At 39.7% G+C, this 19,360-nt stretch overlaps 1 protein-coding gene across 1 annotated transcript; it reads right to left on the bottom strand.

The window, feature by feature from the left end:
• Positions 1-6,813: 6,813 nt before the first annotated feature.
• LOC114364056 (rho GTPase-activating protein 23-like) lies at positions 6,814-19,072 on the bottom strand. Its single transcript, XM_028320041.1, has 8 exons — positions 18,998-19,072; positions 18,728-18,858; positions 15,776-16,011; positions 13,771-14,030; positions 12,792-12,918; positions 10,943-11,195; positions 10,327-10,388; positions 6,814-9,383 (listed from the first exon to the last, which is right to left on the bottom strand). Exons 1-8 carry the CDS (start codon positions 19,070-19,072, stop codon positions 8,734-8,736), a joined length of 1,794 nt encoding a protein of 597 aa, XP_028175842.1. The 3' UTR covers positions 6,814-8,733.
• Positions 19,073-19,360: the final 288 nt, after the last annotated feature.

Genomic DNA, 19,360 nt, shown 5'->3' with positions numbered 1-19,360 from the left:
TGACAGAACTTATGACCAGACTATGTACATTGAATAAAATATTTTTCTCTATAACATCAAGCTTAGCAGTCTAATAAGTTACTATGACACTCGAGTTAATCCACATTCAGCACCATAGCCTCCCCTTCTACAAGGCCCTCTACAAATGTCAAAACGTCACTTAACCCTTTTAGCACCAGTTCTTTTGTTTTTGAGAAGATGTACCCAAATTTTTATATCAATTAAATTATAGTCCAGTCGTTTGATACAAATTAACGTGGTTACCTGGAAAGTATTCAGGGAGTTTTGAAAATTGGTGATTAAAATAGATTTCGCTATGCTCTCTGTTAGTCTGTTAGTTAAGTGTGATTGCCGTGCTCGTTGCGAAATTGGAAAAATGCTGCCTGAGAGAAGATTTTTGATAGTTACATTCTTTCCTATTTCGTCGTTACAGCCAAATGACGTTCACTGCTGGACAAAGGCGTGAATCCTTTGGGTTTTCCATAGGTTTTTCATAATGAACAGTCCTGCGCTGCCCGCATTTAGGTTCTTCCCGCGACCTTTACCAGATCGTCGGTCCACCTAGTAGGAGGCATGCCCACGCTACGTCTTCCAGCCCGTGGTCGCCACTCAAGAAATGTTTTGCCCCATTGGCCATCGTCTCTACGAGCTATGTGTCCCACCCACTGCCACTTGATTTTAGCAATTCTGCGTACTATGTCGGTCACTTTGGTTCTCCTGCGGATCTCCTCATTTCTGATTCGATCACGCAGGGAAACCCCGAGCATAGCCCGCTCCATCACCCTTTGGATGACCTTGAGCCTTCTTATGAGGCCCATAGTAAGCGACCACGTTTCAGAACCTTAAACTTTCCTATTTATTTCACGACTAGCTTTTGCCTGCGGCTTCACCCGCGTGAAATTTAGTGTCACAGATCGGCATAAATTATAGCCTATATGTTAATCTGGGTTACAAACAATAATATTGTACAGTTTCAACAAAATCCGTTGAGTACTTTTTGCGTGAAAGAGTAACAAACCTGAGACACAGGAATCTTCCTAGTTCAGGTATCAACCCACCAACATTCTTACTTTTTGTTTTTCCTGATTGTTTGTTATCATAATATTATCTGTTATGTTGGTGAGAAATAAACATTACTTTACTTTATTTTAAACTTCCAGACATCCAAACTTTCGCATTTACCTATAATATTAGTAGGATACAATAATTATGTAATGTAGAAACAAACAAGACAAAAAAAATGTATACCAGCAACGCGAATTTTTTTATACTTCAGCATATTTAGGACACCCGGCAGAGTGTCCTGCCATGATCAAAGAAAAAAGAACTCGCAATTTAGCAGGTACATTAATTTGACTGTTTCACAACTCTAAATCCATTTAACTTACATTACATGAAATTTATCACATTTATCAAAGCTTCTTAGCTTGTCTATGTTCCAAAAATTATAAAATGAAAAAAGTAGTTGTCAAAAACCTTTTTTAAGGCGGTTTTTTTTTTCAATAAGGCGGGCGCGCGCGCGTCTATAAACGAGGTCACAAAATTCGGAAACAACATAGCGTAATCTATTTATTTACCAATTTTCAAAAATTTCGGAAAGCTTTCCAAGTAAAATTAACAAATAACTGGACTATTTACTCGTTATTGAGCACAGAGACACAAACTTGGTTATTTTTCCAGAAAATTTATATTTAAGTGCATAAATGTAAAAATGGCTTCATATTGCACAAAATTGGCAATAGGTGGCATAATAATGGTTACTTTTTTAGCGCCTAGTTTGAAATGTGATTGAACGATGACAACTAACAACAGATGTCAGTTAGGTAAAATTTTATTTTAGAGTGAAAAGACAAAAAGTGGTAAATGGGTTAACGTGCGGGGGCTGCAAAATCATGTTGTGACGTCACGCGCGAATATTGGAAATTTTTGAAAATTTTAAAAAGTCCGTGAACTTCTCGAGGCTCTATCTTCGGTAATACTGGATGGATTGAGGTGAAATAAAAACTAATGTAATGTGTGTGATCTAAACTTTAAATTAAGTCATAATTTAACTTAATATTACAACTTATGCGTGTTGTCCATTGTAGGCATTATTAATGTGTTATGAATGGAAGATGGCGTCGCCTGAGCATTTGTGGTTCATTGTTAGTCATTAAATGTGGACCCTCAGCCTATGCGTGCTTAAGTGTATATCGGGTGGGTGTAAAAGCTCTCTCTTGATGTAAGTAAATTCAATTGATGTTGAGAATTATTGTTCTGAACTCTATAATGTTGCTACATTTTGTTCAATGGCTATATTATATTCTAGAAATGTCTATGGTTGACATTTTGAAACTAATTTTCATCAGATATTCGCATTATCATATAAAAAGCTTTCCGAGATAAAGAATATCTCTGTGCTTAATGTAAGTGTGCATGTTGCTGGATAAACATTAAAACTTCTTACAATGTCGAGCCCCCCGATGTATGCATTCCATTCTATGAACATGTGTTCTTATACTGTTTTCGCTCTTAAATGGTACTAGGAGAACATCAAGGCTTAACTGACAAGTTTGGTGGACATGTTAATCAGAGATGGCATACCGACTTTTTATTTGTTAAAATGTTGAGGTTTAAAATATGTCCATCTAACAGTACTAATACGCCTGAGCCTTTTTAACTTGTAGCTAGAATTCACAAATTGATGATGAATTTTTAGATACTAATCTTTCGAAATGTAGATAGGAAATCACAAATAAACCTTGTCACAAAAATATATATTTGGCGATGAATTAAAACATAATGAGGCAAGCTTTTATGTCTTAGCTATGATGACATTAGCGTTTTTGATCAGCAACCTATTCAAAGGCCACTGCAGGCTACTTATCGTGCTGACACTTATAGCCGAATTATTTATTTATACTCATAATGATATTTTTATTTTGCTAGAGAAAATACCTCTTGCCTCTACTTATTTTTTTGTTGTTGTATGGTAAATAAGATTTGTTTTATTAGTTCTAATCGCTTGGAAAGATAAGTACTGCTTGTGTGTATGTGTGAACTGTTTATTATTTTAATGGGCATTAAAATTCTAAAAGATCTCTTAATATTTAGACGGGAAAGTACTAACGAAAATATCTAAAGAAATTACATTAATGACTGATTTGTGTGCTAGGTACATTTTATTTGATAATTATCTGCATTTATTATAATATGTATTTCAAATTACTATACGTTTATTGTTGTTAATGTAAGTATGTGAAATTTTATCCTGTACCATAGTTTCAGTGTCTGTAGTGGGAGTGTTTCAAATAATATTACAAATAGTCTTTAGCTGTAATAACAATAAATAAGCAGTATTATACAAATATCCGAATAATATAAATATATAATTTGTATCAATTGTGAGAGTTTTCTACATTTTGTTCGGTTTATTGACAGTCTACATAATTTAAATCAATCAGTTTCATGATATTAGTAATTTAGTTAAATAAAATCTAAACACAACTTCTGTAATATGGTTTATTATCATGTAAGATTGCCGTTACTACTTATGACGAAGGGGCAATGCCTCTATTAGCTTTTTGGTGTTTTGTGTAATGCTATGGTACGTTTACTTTAGATAAATTTAGGTCGACCAGGGGCTGCCTTGCTTGCTGTCACGAGAACACTTGCTTTTTGTTATGACAGATGTTAATTTCAGGGTCTAATTTAACTTTGGAGTGTGATCTCAATCTGTAACTACGGTCGACCTTGAAGGCTCATCTCGATAATGTTATAGTTCAAATTGAATGTTGCGATTGGCCCATGACTGCTGTGGGCCCAGTTAGCAGTGTATTTAACCACTTATTGTTAGTTGAGTAGTTTGATTTGACTGAAATGTTCAAACTGTGTGATCGCTTTAGTTAAGCTGTTTTGAGTACTGAGTAATGTTAAGGTACGAGCATTAGCACAGTTCTGGATAATTACCTGATAAACAACGGTGTGTATGTACGAATAACTGGACTAATGCAGTAAGCTGTAGGTAGAATTATGCTGAATGAAAAGTTTATAAACTCTAAAAAATTCTGGGTACAACTTCGATCCTTACACTTGGTGAATGAAAATTATATTTTTGATTCTGTGTCGTGAATGACTAGATGTTAATGTTTATTCGATGAACGTAATATGAAATAAAACACTATAACACAGTATACTGGCATTTTAAACTAACCCCTATCCTGCTATTCACAAAAAATACGTAAATCACACAAGTCAAGTTTTAGACACTTATTAAATGACATTATTGATAATATATTCAAATTTATTTCAAATGAAAGTTGTTAATTTGAACTTAGTTTGATAAAATAATACGAGAAAATGGACATGCCAATTAAAACTTTACAAGTCTTTGCCAACTTCACGTTGTATGCTGCCTGAGGTGCCAACTTCACGTCGTATTTTGGTTGAGGTACCAGGAGTGCATAGGACAAAATAGTAGTATGTTATCTGTGGCATAGAGAAAGAGAGATCAAAACATCCTCTTTCACAACCTGAAATGGCATGATCTGCTTCCAAATAGGTGGGAAAGAGACAAATGTATTAAGCATTGTTCATCGTCAAAAATATAGTGGCAATATGTGGGTAGATGTGATTTATTAAAGCGAACGATTGATCTCGTGAGACAAAACATATGTGTTGCCAGCTGTTAGAGAGAGATGGAATGTGTGAGTAGTGATGTTCAAAGCAAACTCCTGCGCACTTCTGTGCTCCTAGTACCAGTGCGCAGGTGTAAACTAATTTAGTATGGATAAAAACGCTAGTTTATTGAATACTTGTCGGTTTCTCTGTAAACATGCAAAGTAGTTCTACAGCTTATGAATGTAGAAATGCAGCCTTATGAATGTTTTATTTTTCTGAACACACATTATTCTAATAACGGGTGACTATGTTCATAAAACAAACACATTTCACTTCCTTCCCACACAAACTTCAATATGCAGTCAATTATTAACTTTGTTTTGTTATTTATTTATTTCTATTTATCACAAAATACTAAACTAAATTAACTGTATTCCTTATTTCCTGATACATATTCAATATCACTGAACTCAAGATTTAGCCACATATTATCATAATGACGTTAATAATGATAATATTGAAATTAATTTCAAATGAAAGTTATAAAATAATAAATTAGGACAAGATGGACATACATGTCAATAAAAACTACGCAATATTGCCAACTTTACTTCGTATTCTGGATGAGATACCAGGAGTGCATCATAGGACTAGTAGTATGTTATGTGTGGCATAGGGAAAGAGAGATAGCAGAACAACCTCTCTCACAACCTTAGGTATGCCGCATCATGATGCTATTCTAAATAGGTAGAAAAGAGACAAATGTATTAGACTATGTTCCTCGTCAATAAAAATAGAGGCAATATGTGGGTAGATGTGATTTATTACAGCGAGCGATCTTGTGAGACAAAGCATATGTATTGCTAGCGGCTAGAAAGAGATGTAATGTATGAGTAGTAATATTCTAAGCAACTCCTGCGCACTTCTGTGCTCCTGGTAGTACCAATTTTCTAAACTGACATTATCCTAGTAAGAAAATGCTAGTTTTGCATTAAAATTTTGTTTCTTTTATGGTTTATGGCTTACCAAGTTTAAGAAAGACGTTTTAAGAATTATTTTTCCGAACTCGTTATTACCGGACCGACTGAAATGGCCTATGCTCATAAAACGAACACAAACTTCGTTAAGTAGTCAATTGTTAACTTTGTTAAATATACTTACTTATTTATTTCAAAACAACTTGAATTAGTAAAAAAAAGTTCCTTCTTCAGTACTGTATGACATGAGACCCGCCTAATGTTCGTCCTACCTGCTTAGATCTTGCATTGGCCTTCCAATAATAACAGTTCTGCTTAATATTTACTTTTTATTTACTTATTCAATAATATTACAAAATAATAATATGATTTTTCCATGTACTACTGGTACTATTACCACTGAAAAACTAAATAAGTAGAAATAAGCTGTAGGACTATTTTGCACGTAGCAAATGTTTAATAGAGAAATCGACAAGTTCTCAATAAACTAGCCTTTTTATCCACACAAATTGGTTTACATACGCGCACTGGTACTAGGAGCACAGAAGTGCGCAAGAGTTTGCTTTGAATATCACTACTCACACATTCCATCTCTTTCTAGCAGCTGGCAATACATATGCTTTGTCTCACAAGATCAATCGTTCGTTTTAATAATTCACATCTACCCACATATATTGCCACTATTTTTAGACGATGAACATAGTTACTATAATACATTTGTCTCTTTTCCACCTATTTGGGAGCGCATCATGCCTTTTCAGGTTGTCAAAGAGGATGTTTTTTCGTCTCTTTCTAGCAGCTGGCAATCTATATTTTCGTCTCTTACAATATAATTCATTCAAAGATTGTGACGTATGATACATTCGTCTCCTTTGCACTTATTTGGAGGGGTATGATGCTTTCTCCGGTGGTGGGAAGGGGCTTTACGTTTCGGACTAGCTCTTTTTGTTATGCAGCCCTGGTACTTTTGATTGCGCGGCTATGTGATTGTAAGGTTAGTTTTTGTTTGCTTGCCAAATTTTATAGCTATGCAACTTCAAGGAATAATGTTTCTACCTACAAAGAAAGTTATATTTTTTGTGGGTGTATATTATTAATGATTGTAAAACAAACACTGTTTTAAATGATTCAATATTTTATTTCCATTGCTCCAAAATATACACAATGACAAGTATATCGTAAACCTGGATAAGTTTACACATTTGCAAATGTCTTTAATAGGTGGTTATTTTTAATTTCATAGTTGATTACACGAAGAACATGAATAGATTGTTTGAATACAAATGTTTTGCAAGCGGACTCGGCGCGGGCGCACGCCGCTACTGCCGCCTATCCTCTACTTAGAATATTCAGTAAAATTAGTAAATTCACTGTTCCTACATTAAATGATATATTTACAAATAAAACTTTAAAAGGAACGCTTTGCAAACATTCAACAAACTTGAGATCGTCTTAACGTAAAGATGGTATAAAATTTAAAAAAAGTTAAAGAACGAAAGTCAAACATCATTTTAGGACAAAATATTTACAAGAATAATTACAATTTTATAAAAGGAAATTGTGCCAAATCACATTTTACAGCTTCCGAAAATAAATAACAATTGAATTTAGCCTAAAATACTTCTCTTTGATACATAAACAAAACAATAAAAAATAATTGCATTCAACAAAGCTACAATAACAAATTTAATATAAATTAATCGTAAAAGAAATGTACAATTTTTACAAAGCTAAAGGGATCACTTTCATCATTATCACTGTAATGTAGTGTTACGTCAGTTAGTCGCATTAGACGCTATTGGATAAACATATTGTAACATAGCGAATATAAATGTAATAATAAGTTCATGTAATGCGTTACTATTTACAATCGTTACTCTATGCCGAAGCTTTACATTCTACTTGCTTGTCGTCTCCTATCAATAATGGGAAATCTTATGCTCCAGAATAATATTCAAAAAGTTTAATTAGGGAGACTACAGGTAACTTTAATATCCGTAAAATATTTATTAAATTGAGAATATAATTGTGCATAAAATTCAAATCAGCTACAACTATTGTAAAGGCAAGTAGGTGATGTACGCATTTTTCATAATATTATTTGATAATCACTATTGAATTTCTATTCCGAGCTACCTACGAATATACCTACGCATTACTTAAATTAAGTGGTGTTATAATGTCTGGTCATATATTCTGTACCCTCATGGGTTGTATCACTTATCATTAAAATTACGCCCGAGGGCAATATTATCTAATAAAATTTCATTGTCTGTACTAACTATAACTCTAGTAGCACTAATTTAATGTATATTATGCATTTCATTTGCACTCTCATGTCCTACAGCGACTCCGTAAAAAGTAGTTCAGTACCTACAAAGGGAGTCGAGCTACAAACGTGTAGTTTGCGAACAATCTAATGACAATGGTAGTTATGTACATACACAATACAATATTTTGCTATTCTTATAGGTGTGTTCATTTCCTTGATATGGTTGCTTCGTTGAAGTTCCACAGCACACGAGCTAGTCCGCCGCGCCGCGCCGGGGCGCGCCGCACACTTCATACTCAATTGTCAGTTTCATTATCATTCTTTGGCATTATTTAGTGAGCTAAGTTCTTTTAGGCTTCCAACTAACAAATTCTTTTCATTTTAGAAATAATTCTACTACACGACGTTAACCGTATTGCACTGTTAATATAATAAAATTTATGAATCACTTTCGCTTTGTATATTATCATACATAAAATTAACCTACGCTTCGTTACACATGATAAAGTTGAAGATTTGAATACAGGGAATTTAAAATTCACATCGTTCATCGTTGACTTACACGAGTTGAGTATTCGTTTGTATATTTAGATAACAGGTATAGCTCTATGAATATTTGTGACCTAATCTACTCAGTCGATTGAATCAAATCAAAATAATAGCCTCTCTCTGGTCGAAAGCGTCGAACCGTCAGTGTCGTTTCGGTACCGGTCAAGGTGAGGGTCAGCAGAACGAGCGCGACGCTCCCGCGGCCTGCCCGGGCCGGCGAGGCGCGTCTCGTGGGAGCACACAAAAGAAATCCGTCGAAGCACCAGCCGAGTGCGAGCCGCCGACTCGGCCTCAGAGCGAGTGCGAGTGCCGGGCTCGTGGGCGGGCCCGCGCGGGTCACACGTGCGACTCGAGCGGCGGGCGCGGCGGCGGCACCAGCGGCTGCGGCCAGGCGCCGGCCGTGAGGTCGGGCGACGACGTGCGCGTGTGGCGCGCGCTCCAGCCGTCCTTGTCGAAGTCCTTGGTGCCGCCGACGGTGTGGCGGCGCTTGATGCCGCGCTCGGGCATGCCGTTCTTGCGCTTGAGCTTGGTGGAGCGGCTGGCGGGCTCGCGGCGGCGCACGCCGGGCCAGTCGGCGGCGCGGCAGTTGAGGCTCTCGGAGCGCAACACGCGGCCGGGCGGCGAGGCGGCGCGCTCGCGGGCGGGCGCGGGCGCGACGGCGCAGTTTTCTTTCTCGGAGTCGTCGGGGTCGTCGCGGCGGCGGCGCGGCCATCGCTCGGGCTCGTCGCTGCTGGAGGAGGAGTGGCGCGTGTCCCGCGCGAGCCAGGCCGCCTTGAGCTCGTGCGCGCGCGCCGCGGGCGAGGCGGGCGAGGCGCGCGACGACGCGTCGGACCGCGAGCCGCTGTCGCTGGACTTGGCCTCCTCGGGCTCCTCCTGGCACTCGTCCGCGTACGGGATGCTGCCGTCGTCGAGCGGCGACGAGTTGTTCAGCGTCCGCAGTTTCTGGTCGAACGTGCTGGTCAGAGACGACACGAGGTCACCGGCCCCTGCGGGAGAACAATAATATTACGTGATGTTACGACAGTCGAGGCGGTGGACAGTGATCAGATGGCGCGTTTTTGTCGCGTTGAAATCGAACGGTTGAATAAATATGAAACTAAAATACAACACACGGAAACAACGAATTATACGAGTAAAAAGCATCATCTGGACACTATCTCAGTTACGAGTAGGTACATAAGCGTGTTAGAGTCGTCTGTGTCGTTAAGTGATACGGGTCGATGGAGATGAACGGTATGTACAGTGGGATGCGATGAAGTGTCCTGTCTTTCGATGCGCGCGCACAGAAGCCGTGCTGTCAGCGGCCGCTGTTCTAAGCGTTAGTTGACGGAGCGACGCGGCTCCGTTGTTTACGCTTTCGAATTCAAGATGAGTCTTAGTAATAATTGATTACTTTGACAGCATTAGTTTATAGTAGTAGGCGCTTATTCGGGTGGCATTCGTTGTAAATGAGAGTTAACACCAACAGAAATTATTCGGCCTCGAAGGACAGTTCCGATTGTCGATCGAATCCGAATAAATCTGATGTGTGCTTGAATCCTTAACGAATGCCACCTTTTGCTAAATTAATATGCACACGTAAACAAAAGAAGCCGTGCCGACTGGCGCGTACACGCACACACTTGCAACACGCTCGCATTCCTATACCTTGGAGTGTGGACAAAAGAAAGGGATTGCTGTGTCTACTCTCTGACGTCAGAACTGGACACCTAGTGGGGCAAATAAGTAGACACCTTTTATAAACTAGAATACATATTACATATTGGATGTGTGGGGAATGGGGTAGCTACTTTATTTAATAGCCTTGTATGCAGTAAAAAAAGGAAATAAATACTAACCATAGAAACTACCAAGATTTTGCGACCATATCAACTAGGTCTTAAAGATCAAATTCATTAAATAAAGTGAGAATAAAAGTAAAATATTTACCATCTATGGAGAAGGTTTCATTGCGCCCGCTTCTTAACGCTGCCATTGTTTCTATTTCGATTCTGGAAATAAAGAAAATAATATTTGTAAAGTATGGTCCTTCGAGCCGGATAAAGAAAGTATTTGCTATAATGCAATGCACTAAGGTAGTTGACCAATTGACTGTCCAAACGTGATTTTTCCATACTACTAACCTTGTGAATCTAAATGCATCTAGGCTAAGTTTTATTAAGTAATTTTATTCTTATTCTTATACATTTTATACCTCAATAAGAATCGGGATTCACATGTGACCGAAAAGTGATTGAGTTTTTGAGGTTAGAATGAAGTCTTAGAGAATGCCTTTAGAATTACTGATCCAAGTCATATTGGACCTGTAATTCCGAAGATATTCTCTAAATGAGGGTTTTCGCGTATGAAAAATCCGCCAGATGGCAATACGTAGACGCGACGTCCACATGCTGCATGATTGGTTATTTTTGACATGACATTGACAGAATGTCAAAATCCACCAATCACGCAGCAGTCAGACCCCACATCCATGTCCCGCCATCTAGCGGATCTTTCATACGCGAAAACCCTTATTGCTTTGAAATATTTCGAAGTTTAGGCTTACTTGTTAACACTCTCGTGCTGGCCGGAGTATCTGTGCGGCAGGCCGTCGTACTCCGCTAATGACGTTGTCAGATGCGCCGGCGGCGACGTGAGCGGCGATCGCGGGGGCGAAGCGCCCGGCGACGCCTCCGCGCGGCTTTTGTCGGGCTCCACCCACTTCTTGTCGGCTGTCTTGGAGCGCGGCTTGCGCTGAATCTTGCGGTTGGCAGCCGATATTATTGAAGATACGATGTCGCGGGTTGATACGTCTTTACCTGAAAGTTTTAATTCGTTAGGCAGTTGCTAATGGTTTCTGTATACTAATAAGAACATACTGGTACATGCTTAAAAAAGGTCGGCAGAGTGGCCTAGTCGTAGGGTATTATCTTGCACAATAAAAACATTTGTGTGCCTGAACATAACTGAACCGAGACTATAATTTTGGTAACGTCCTTTTTCCGACTAGTCTGAAATTGTTTATGTTGTTAACAAAAGTTTGCAAGCTTTAGGCCTTTTTTTTTTTTTTTTTTTTTTTTTTTTTTTTTTTTTTTTTTTTTTTTTTTTTTTTTTTTTTTTTTTTTTTTTTTTTTTTTTTTTTTTTTTTTTTTTTTTTTTTTTTTTTTTTTTTTTTTTTTTTTTTNTTTTTTTTTTTTTTTTTTTTTTTTTTCGACTGGAAAATGCATGAAACTGCATACTCACCGGCCCGGGGGAGCCGATGAGTTATGTGGGACTCTCCTCGCCTGAAGGGCAAGGCCTACCCACTAAAAACCAGTCGGGTCCCTCTGGTCGCGCTTAGTGGGGCAGCGTACGAGTCGGTGAATCGTTCGCATGCCTGCCCCCACGCATCGGCCGCAGCCTCGCTCTACAGACCCCTTCAAGGGGTCATCTCTCCAAAGCACGCGGGGACTCCGCGCGCACTTCGGGCCTCAGTGTTAGGAAGCGGACGCCCCCGCGTCCACCTCCATGAGGCTAGCCGTTCGGCCGGGCCCAGAAAGCACCGGTTTCGACTTCTGCTGCGGCTGAGGGCAATCTTTTGTCCCCAGCGTGTGGTCCGCTGCCTTTCCTACCGCTGAGCAAAGTAGACAGTGGGGTTCATTGGCGGGACACTCCTTCCTCTGGTGCCCAGGCTGACCGCATCGGAAGCAGAGTGCACTGCGGTCGCTGACGTTGGCAGCGCATTTGTGAGCAACATGCCCATCGCCCCAACAAGACACACACCTCAAAGGTCTCGGTTTTAGCAACGTAATTTGCACCGAGGCCCATCCTACAAGTAGCCGACGTAGACTTGCCAGCTGTTTCGCCGTTTTCGACGGCACCCGCGCGATGACACTGCGGGTGTCCCGGGTTCCGCTTATTTTACCCACTTTAATCTGTTCTAGTGGGCACCCAGTTTTGATGGAAATAGCCGTAGCAAGTTCCGACTGTTCGATAGATTCATCCAAACCGGACAGTCGGATGTCTTCACTCTTTATCGGTCGCCTTATAGTGACCATTTCCGCTGTGAAAGCGGGGACATCACGGAGGGCAGCAGCCAGCCTATCCGCCTTCTCCTCCGCGTGTGGACCAGAAAGGACGAGGAGCTTCGCGGCCGTTAGGCCTGATTCAACCAAACTTTTATCCGAGATTAACTCCTGGTATAACTGGCACATTGACAGTTTCAGTATAGGAAATATGTCAAAACGTCAGTTAATTAGACAAGAGTAAATTATATTAATCTCAAAATAAACCGTCAGATTAATATTTACTCTAAAATTATAAGATTAACTGTAAAATGTTGGTGGATTCCCCCTTAACTTTCTTAAAACTTTAAATAACATTTAGGAGACTATAACTGTTCCTAGACTGCTATAGCCTGCTGACGATGAGCTTACCTTCAATTTTCTTAACATTATGTATGAGCAGGTCGCGCGAGGGCGCCGGCGCGGGCGACAGCTCCTCGGCCGACGGCGGCGGGTCGTGCGGCGGGTCGCCTTCCTCCTCCTCGAAGTACCAATCGTACTGCAATACCAAACCAATCTCATCAGTATAAGTCTACCTATAACTTCATATAGTGTATCATAGATTTAAAAGATAGAGATAAAGAGTCTAAAAACCTTTGGCTTTATCAAAACTAAAAAAAACTCATTAAAACTCATTTATTTCTGTAAATAGGCTTAAAAAATGCACTTTTACACGTCCCAGTCACCCCTACCCTACCACTGCTTCAGGACAATAAATGGGCCAGTGCTGAGAAGAAGCAGCGCAAGAAACTCAGTCACTATTATCCACTTTGCGATTTGAGTTTAGCTACCATATACACTAGCGGATTGCAAGCGGATTCAAAGCGGAGCGGCGACGCGGCGGGTAAGCTGCGGATACGCAACATTTCCGCCTAGAGATTTCGCCTCATTTTTTCCTTCGCTCCGCTTTGAAAACGCTTGTAATCTGCCAGTGTGGCAAAGCCCTAAGATCCTGTCACTCGCTAGTGGCGCCGATTGACATGCTGTATACGAGCTGTCAAAACACGTTTTAATAGTAACTTGACGTCACATTCTCAACTCAATCGAGCATCTAATTTATCGCTTTCAAAGCAACAAATGATTCAGTCAATTGAAAACCTGACAGGTTTTCAGAGCTAGAATAAGGCTGCGTTTCCACCAGAGATGTGCGTGGATGCTTAGAGAGGGATGTGTTTATAAAGAACCAGTAGAATCGCTTCATATGCGAGGCAAATCTTTGGTGGAAACGCAGCCTTAAGTGGTTTTAATGAGTTGTGTCTCGATAAGTAAGTATCGACTATTTAGTGGCAACATACGATTTGTCTCATAATGATTGGATAATGGTCAATTATAGATTGGCAAAGCAACTTACATGCGTCAAGAAGGACTCGATGATGCGGCACTGGCTGGACATATCATTGACCATGGCGAGCATGTCATCGCTCGCGGCTCGCACAAGAGTCGGCCCGAACACAATGGCCAAGTTGCGTGCCTCCATCTTGTTATGCGGCGCCAGCGCCACCACGCGGCGTAGGTGCTGCACTAAGTACTTTAGTGTCTCGTAGTGCGCGTCCGGTAGTGCGCGCACTAACCGCCGTAGTTGACGCGCGCGCTCTGGTGACCGGTCCGCCGCTGCGAAGAGAAAAAATAAAATCAATTACTATGTCATAGGGACGTGAGATATTGGTTGACAGTGATTAAAGGTAGCCTTTCGAACTAAGCGTCACAGACGCAGCGTCTTTAGCTTTGGTCTTAAAGGTAGTCTTTCGAAGCGAGTAAGTGACGCGGCGTTGGTGGCACAAGACCAAAGTTATATACGCTGCGTCTGTGACGATTAGTTTGAAAGGCTACCTTAAGGGTCACAGACGTAGCGTCTTTACCTTTGGTCTTAAAGGTAGTCTTTCGAAGCGAGTAAGTGACGCGGCGTTGGTGGCACAAGACCAGGGTTCGAAAATATCCGATATTTATTATAAATATCAAAATATCGGATATTTATGATATATATCCGATATATATCAACTTTGATATATATCAAACTAGCGGCCGCCCGCGACTTCGTACGCGTGAATCCCGTTTTTCCCGCTAATTCCCGTTCCCGTGGGAATTTCGGGAATTCCTTTCTTAGTGCATCTCTACGGTACCTAAGCTACGTCCCTTCCAAATTTCAAGTGCCTACGTTTAGCCGTTTAGGCTGTGCGTTGATCTGTCAGTCAGTCAGTCAGTTTCTCCTTTTATATATTTAGATTTGTATGAAAGCCATATTATTTTATTGTATTATTTATGAATACCATTGCATATGTGTTACATAAACATGTTTTTAATGTTTTTATTTATTTATTTATTTATATTATTTAAAACTTAAAATCAGACAAATAAAGCAAAAACATTAAATCTTCATGTAAACACGGCAAAATCAACTAAAAAACAAAAATCTTATGTCAAAAAGTACAAAAACAGTTACAAATTTTAAAAATTGATATATATCATCAAAACCGGCTGGATATATATCGGATATATATCCGATATATATCAAGATATATATCCCTTGATTATATCCTCGAACCCTGCACAAGACCAAAGCTAAAGACGCTGCGTCTGTGACGCTTAGTTCGAAAGGCTTCTTCTTTTTCAGCCAAATGACGTCCACTGTTGGACAAAGGCCTCCCCCAAGGTTTTCCACGAAAGGCTACCTTAAGTGAAAACCTTTTTTCACTCAGTCCCTTGACTTAGCTTTGTTATGCTCGTTAAGAGGCTCTCGTTCAAGTCCAGTTAGGTGTACTCAGCTTCTGAGCTTAACAGTCTTTTCCATGGGGGGCAAATAAGATCTTTTTAGGTTTCCTGCGCTTAGATATTTAAGGATGAAAGTACCATTTCCCAGGGAGGTAGCTGCGTCTCCATGCCATCCTCATCGCTCATGCATGCACTGGTATTGGCTGAGAAGATGTCATTGTTGGTCTAGATCTCGAGGCGGTAACTCTGTTGTCTAACGTCATACACTCACCAACTCACCAATAAGGCGTTGGCCTTGAGAAGTGACGAGGCCCAGTGTGCGTCTCCCGCCGGCGGGGGCTCACTACGATCCAGAGCCGCCGTCGCGTGAAATGACTACGTTCATAGTATTAAAGGGCCGGTAGATCTATTCTCATAAATAAAACACTGGATACTCATCTTTCACATTATATTGCCTTATTTTAAATACAATTCATCACTTAGCACAAAAGCGCGCGGAGTCATCTCCGCGCGTCCCTCTATTCTGACGTTTGATTCTCGTGTGACATTGACAATACGTTAATGTCACTATGACAGCAGCTCATTGGCTATAACGATACCGCTATTTTAACGTTTTAGATTTTTCATAATTAACAATAGACACTCACCAATAAAAGCTGGGTAGAGCTCAGCAGTGAGTAGTGGGTCGGGTAGCCGACGCAGGTAGGCCTTCAGTAATGACGAGGCCACGTGCACGTCGGCCCAGCGAGCGTCTCCCGCCGGCGGGGACTTCGCGATCCAGCGCCGCCGTCGCGTGAAATGACTACGTTCATAGACACTCACCAATAAAAGCTGGGTTGAGCTCAGCAGTGAGTAGTGGGTCGGGTAGCCGACGCAGGTAGGCCTTCAGTAGTGATGAGGCTACATGTACGTCGGCCCAGCGAGCGTCGCCCGACGGCGCGGGCTCGCCGCGGTCTAACGCCGCCGTCGCGTTACATATGACTGCGTTCATAGACACTCACCAATAAAAGCTGGGTTGAGCTCAGCAGTGAGTAGTGGGTCGGGTAGCCGACGCAGGTAGGCCTTCAGTAGTGATGAGGCTACATGTACGTCGGCCCAGCGAGCGTCGCCCGCCGGCGCGGGCTCGCCGCGGTCTAACGCCGCCGTCGCGTTACATATGACTGCGTTCATAGACACTCACCAATAAAAGCTGGGTAAAAAAAACACGAAAATAGTTATGAAAAGGAGTATAGCAGAAAATATGAGTTGTTTGAAGAAACTTTGTATGGATAATTTTCGTAAATTACTCCATTTTCTTCCATAAACTTTGAATTTTTAATAAATTTCAATATCTAATTACTACGTGTGATATGTCATTGGAAAGAAGAGAAGGTAGAGATATTTTTAAGATCATTGGCAATCCATTATCACCATTAGTTTTTTCTTAAATCGAAATCGAATTTGAATTTTTTATCGTGGTTTGTACTTTTGTTGAACTTTGGCGGCTCGTAACTAGTTATTGAATCATTATCTAGATCTGAAATTTATTTTATTTGACTAAAGGTTTATTCGATATTAGTATCAAATAAAAAAATCGGTTAAAATCATGCGAGAAAAAAAAATTAAGCAGTTTTTAGGTCAAATTTCGGGAAAATCTGAAACAAGTATAAAAATTGTCATATCTCCTAAACTATGAAACTTTAGTCATAGAAAGTAAGGTTCAATAATTAGCAAATGACCTCCTCTATACGCGTATTAGCTATGGCGGGTTCAGTTCCAGTCACCCTGTATAAACTAATTTACATACTTAAAGATCCCAGAAAGATCTCTGGGATATGTGATAATAACAGTAATTATTAAATAAGTGAGTGTGAGTGAGCTGAAAAAATATACTTCTATGACACATTATTACGACCGCAGTCTGTGGAGGAACACTATCTGTGGTCGCGATCCTCATCAGTGAGGGACCGAGGAAGAAGAATGACTCATTACGAGGTTTCTGTATCTGTTTTTGTACCAACGTTTTTGAACTGTAGGAAATATTGGTGGTCGCTGTGCCAACTTGTTCTTACCTTCATTTGTGATAATTCAAAGAAATTCTACTAAAAGTATGACAATAATAATATGGTTCTGCAGAAAGTACCAAGAAAATGAAATAAATTCTGGCTAGATTAAACCAATAAAGTTACATTTTTATTTATTTTATTTATTTATTTATTAATAGGTAAGTATAGTTACAGTACATAGAATACTACTTACTTAGTAAAAATACAGCTACAAATCACTTACAAATCTATGGACCAATTACAACTGCACACAACTATGCCTTTCTATGAAGTATTTATAAAACATCTTAAGCAACAAGTGGGTAGCAAACAAACATTATACTTCGGAAGCGCTCATTAAATTACCCAGATATACGTAAGGCTCGGTGCACACGGTCGGCCGCGGTGATTTATGCGACGACGCGCGATAAGGGGCGATGATATTCGAGCCGTGTGCACTAGGGCCGTACGCTAAATTGGATGTGCCTGGAAGATAGATGGAACGTAACACAAGCCTATACGAGTATGTTAGTGTTCGTGCTGGTTCCACTTCTAGAAGTATTTTAGATGCCGGAATGCATTATGATACGTCAACACGTCTATCTCATTAATAGTTTTTTTAAGATCTGGAAGTCTCCATTTGTGTCTGGTAAATTAGAGAGGATCGTGTCTGCAGTGGAGACTATGTCCTGATGATGATGAGGAAAATTATAAGTATTTTCCTTATTTAAATTCTCCATATATTTAATTTCTTAGGCAGACATGAAATTTCGAGAGGTGCATACATAACGTTATTTGAAAATACTCAAATATTGCATCAAAATATCTGATTTCAAGTAGTTAACGCACCAGTGCTTCAGCTACGCACTAATTTGTGCAGAGAGCGCGCACAAGTGATAAGAGGCAAGCAGCAGTGTGCACGTTGCACTAGATGACTGAGCTCGCAGTGGGACCCATTCTGAATCTTTTTTCTAAATTGAAAGTCTTCCCTTACAGCTGTCAAAAGGAGTCCCATACTTAACATTCGCAATCAGTATGAATATTTAAAATTAATAAAGCTCGTGTAAAACATTTATGGTTGACATAAGATTGGATCTGTCCGTTAACCCTACGGTGGTCGCGCTCTAAAATATTACGTTAATGGTCGCGCGGATTACATGCGTAAGCCATTTTATGGAGTAAAAAAAGAAGACATCTCTTTATAAAAACATGTTTCTTTATTTTTTACATTTATTGTTATGTATTAGTTAATGAAATAATCAAACAAAGAAACGAGCAGTTCTTCTCAGTTTTTATAAATTAACCAAACATAAAAATCATCATTTTTCATCAAGAAAATGTCAACGTTGGCAGTTTAGAAATTATTCAGTAGGTACTAATTGCACTTATTTATTAATTATATTTTGAACAGAAGATACAGGCCATCATGGAATGATAAGGACAAATAAATTTGTTGCACGAATTACAAGTATTTCCAGTACTTTGATTTCGCTTTCTTCCGCAGTCAAAGTAGCGACCTAAAAAACTCCGCTGTGATGGTTCTGAGTTAGATGGCTAATCACTGTTCTGAGAAACTTGTTCTCTTGTGGAAGAATGTGCACTTCTTCATCAGAAATCGAAGAGTCGCCAGAAGATACGCTTTCATAGTCAATTACTTCTAGCCATTCTGCAATTTGTGCTTTTTGTCTATTGTTCATGATTTTTATCTGAAATACAATGATTTTATTGAAAACACAAATGTAAATACGTACCTATGCCGTAATTATTTATTATAAAGCATTAATTTACACTAATAATGCAAAAACAAACACATTAAGTAAAAAAGGTAACTTAAAAAATACTTACGTAATTGGTCGCGCGGATTACACGCGTAGACCATCGGCATTTACGGGGCTCCTGTGACACATCCACAAGCGACATGGCGCTCACACGTCATTAAGTGTGATCTTCGACTATACAACTTAAAGTACACGAAGTATCAAAACGATCGCGTTGACCGATTTCAAAATATTCGACAATTTGCACGAGTGGATTACGGGTGTAATCCGCGCGACCACTGTAGGGTTAACCGGCGATTATGTGGACAGCCAAACCGTAACTATGAACATGAAATGATAAACATAGCCGTCACCGTGACAGTCAGAAATATTTCTCTTTTACACTTTTATAAAAAGAAAAAAGAGAGACAACGTAGTACTTATTTTTAAC

Source organism: Ostrinia furnacalis, unplaced genomic scaffold (assembly GCF_004193835.3).
Source record: "Ostrinia furnacalis isolate ACB-3 unplaced genomic scaffold, ASM419383v2 OfSCF7341, whole genome shotgun sequence".
NCBI classification, from domain to species: domain Eukaryota; kingdom Metazoa; phylum Arthropoda; class Insecta; order Lepidoptera; family Crambidae; genus Ostrinia; species Ostrinia furnacalis.
The sequence above is the reverse complement of the archived record's forward strand: the minus strand, read 5'-3'. Positions and strand labels throughout refer to the sequence as shown.

Coding starts and splice junctions, on each gene's coding strand:
- LOC114364056 (XM_028320041.1), bottom strand. CDS start 19,072: ATGTCGCTTGTGGATGTGTCACAGGAGCCCCGTAAATGCCGATGGTCT. Junction 14,031..15,775: donor GCTCTACCCAGCTTTTATTG/GTGAGTGTCTAT, acceptor TTCTCTTCGCAG/CGGCGGACCGGTCACCAGAG. Junction 12,919..13,770: donor TCGAGTCCTTCTTGACGCAT/GTAAGTTGCTTT, acceptor TTGGTATTGCAG/TACGATTGGTACTTCGAGGA.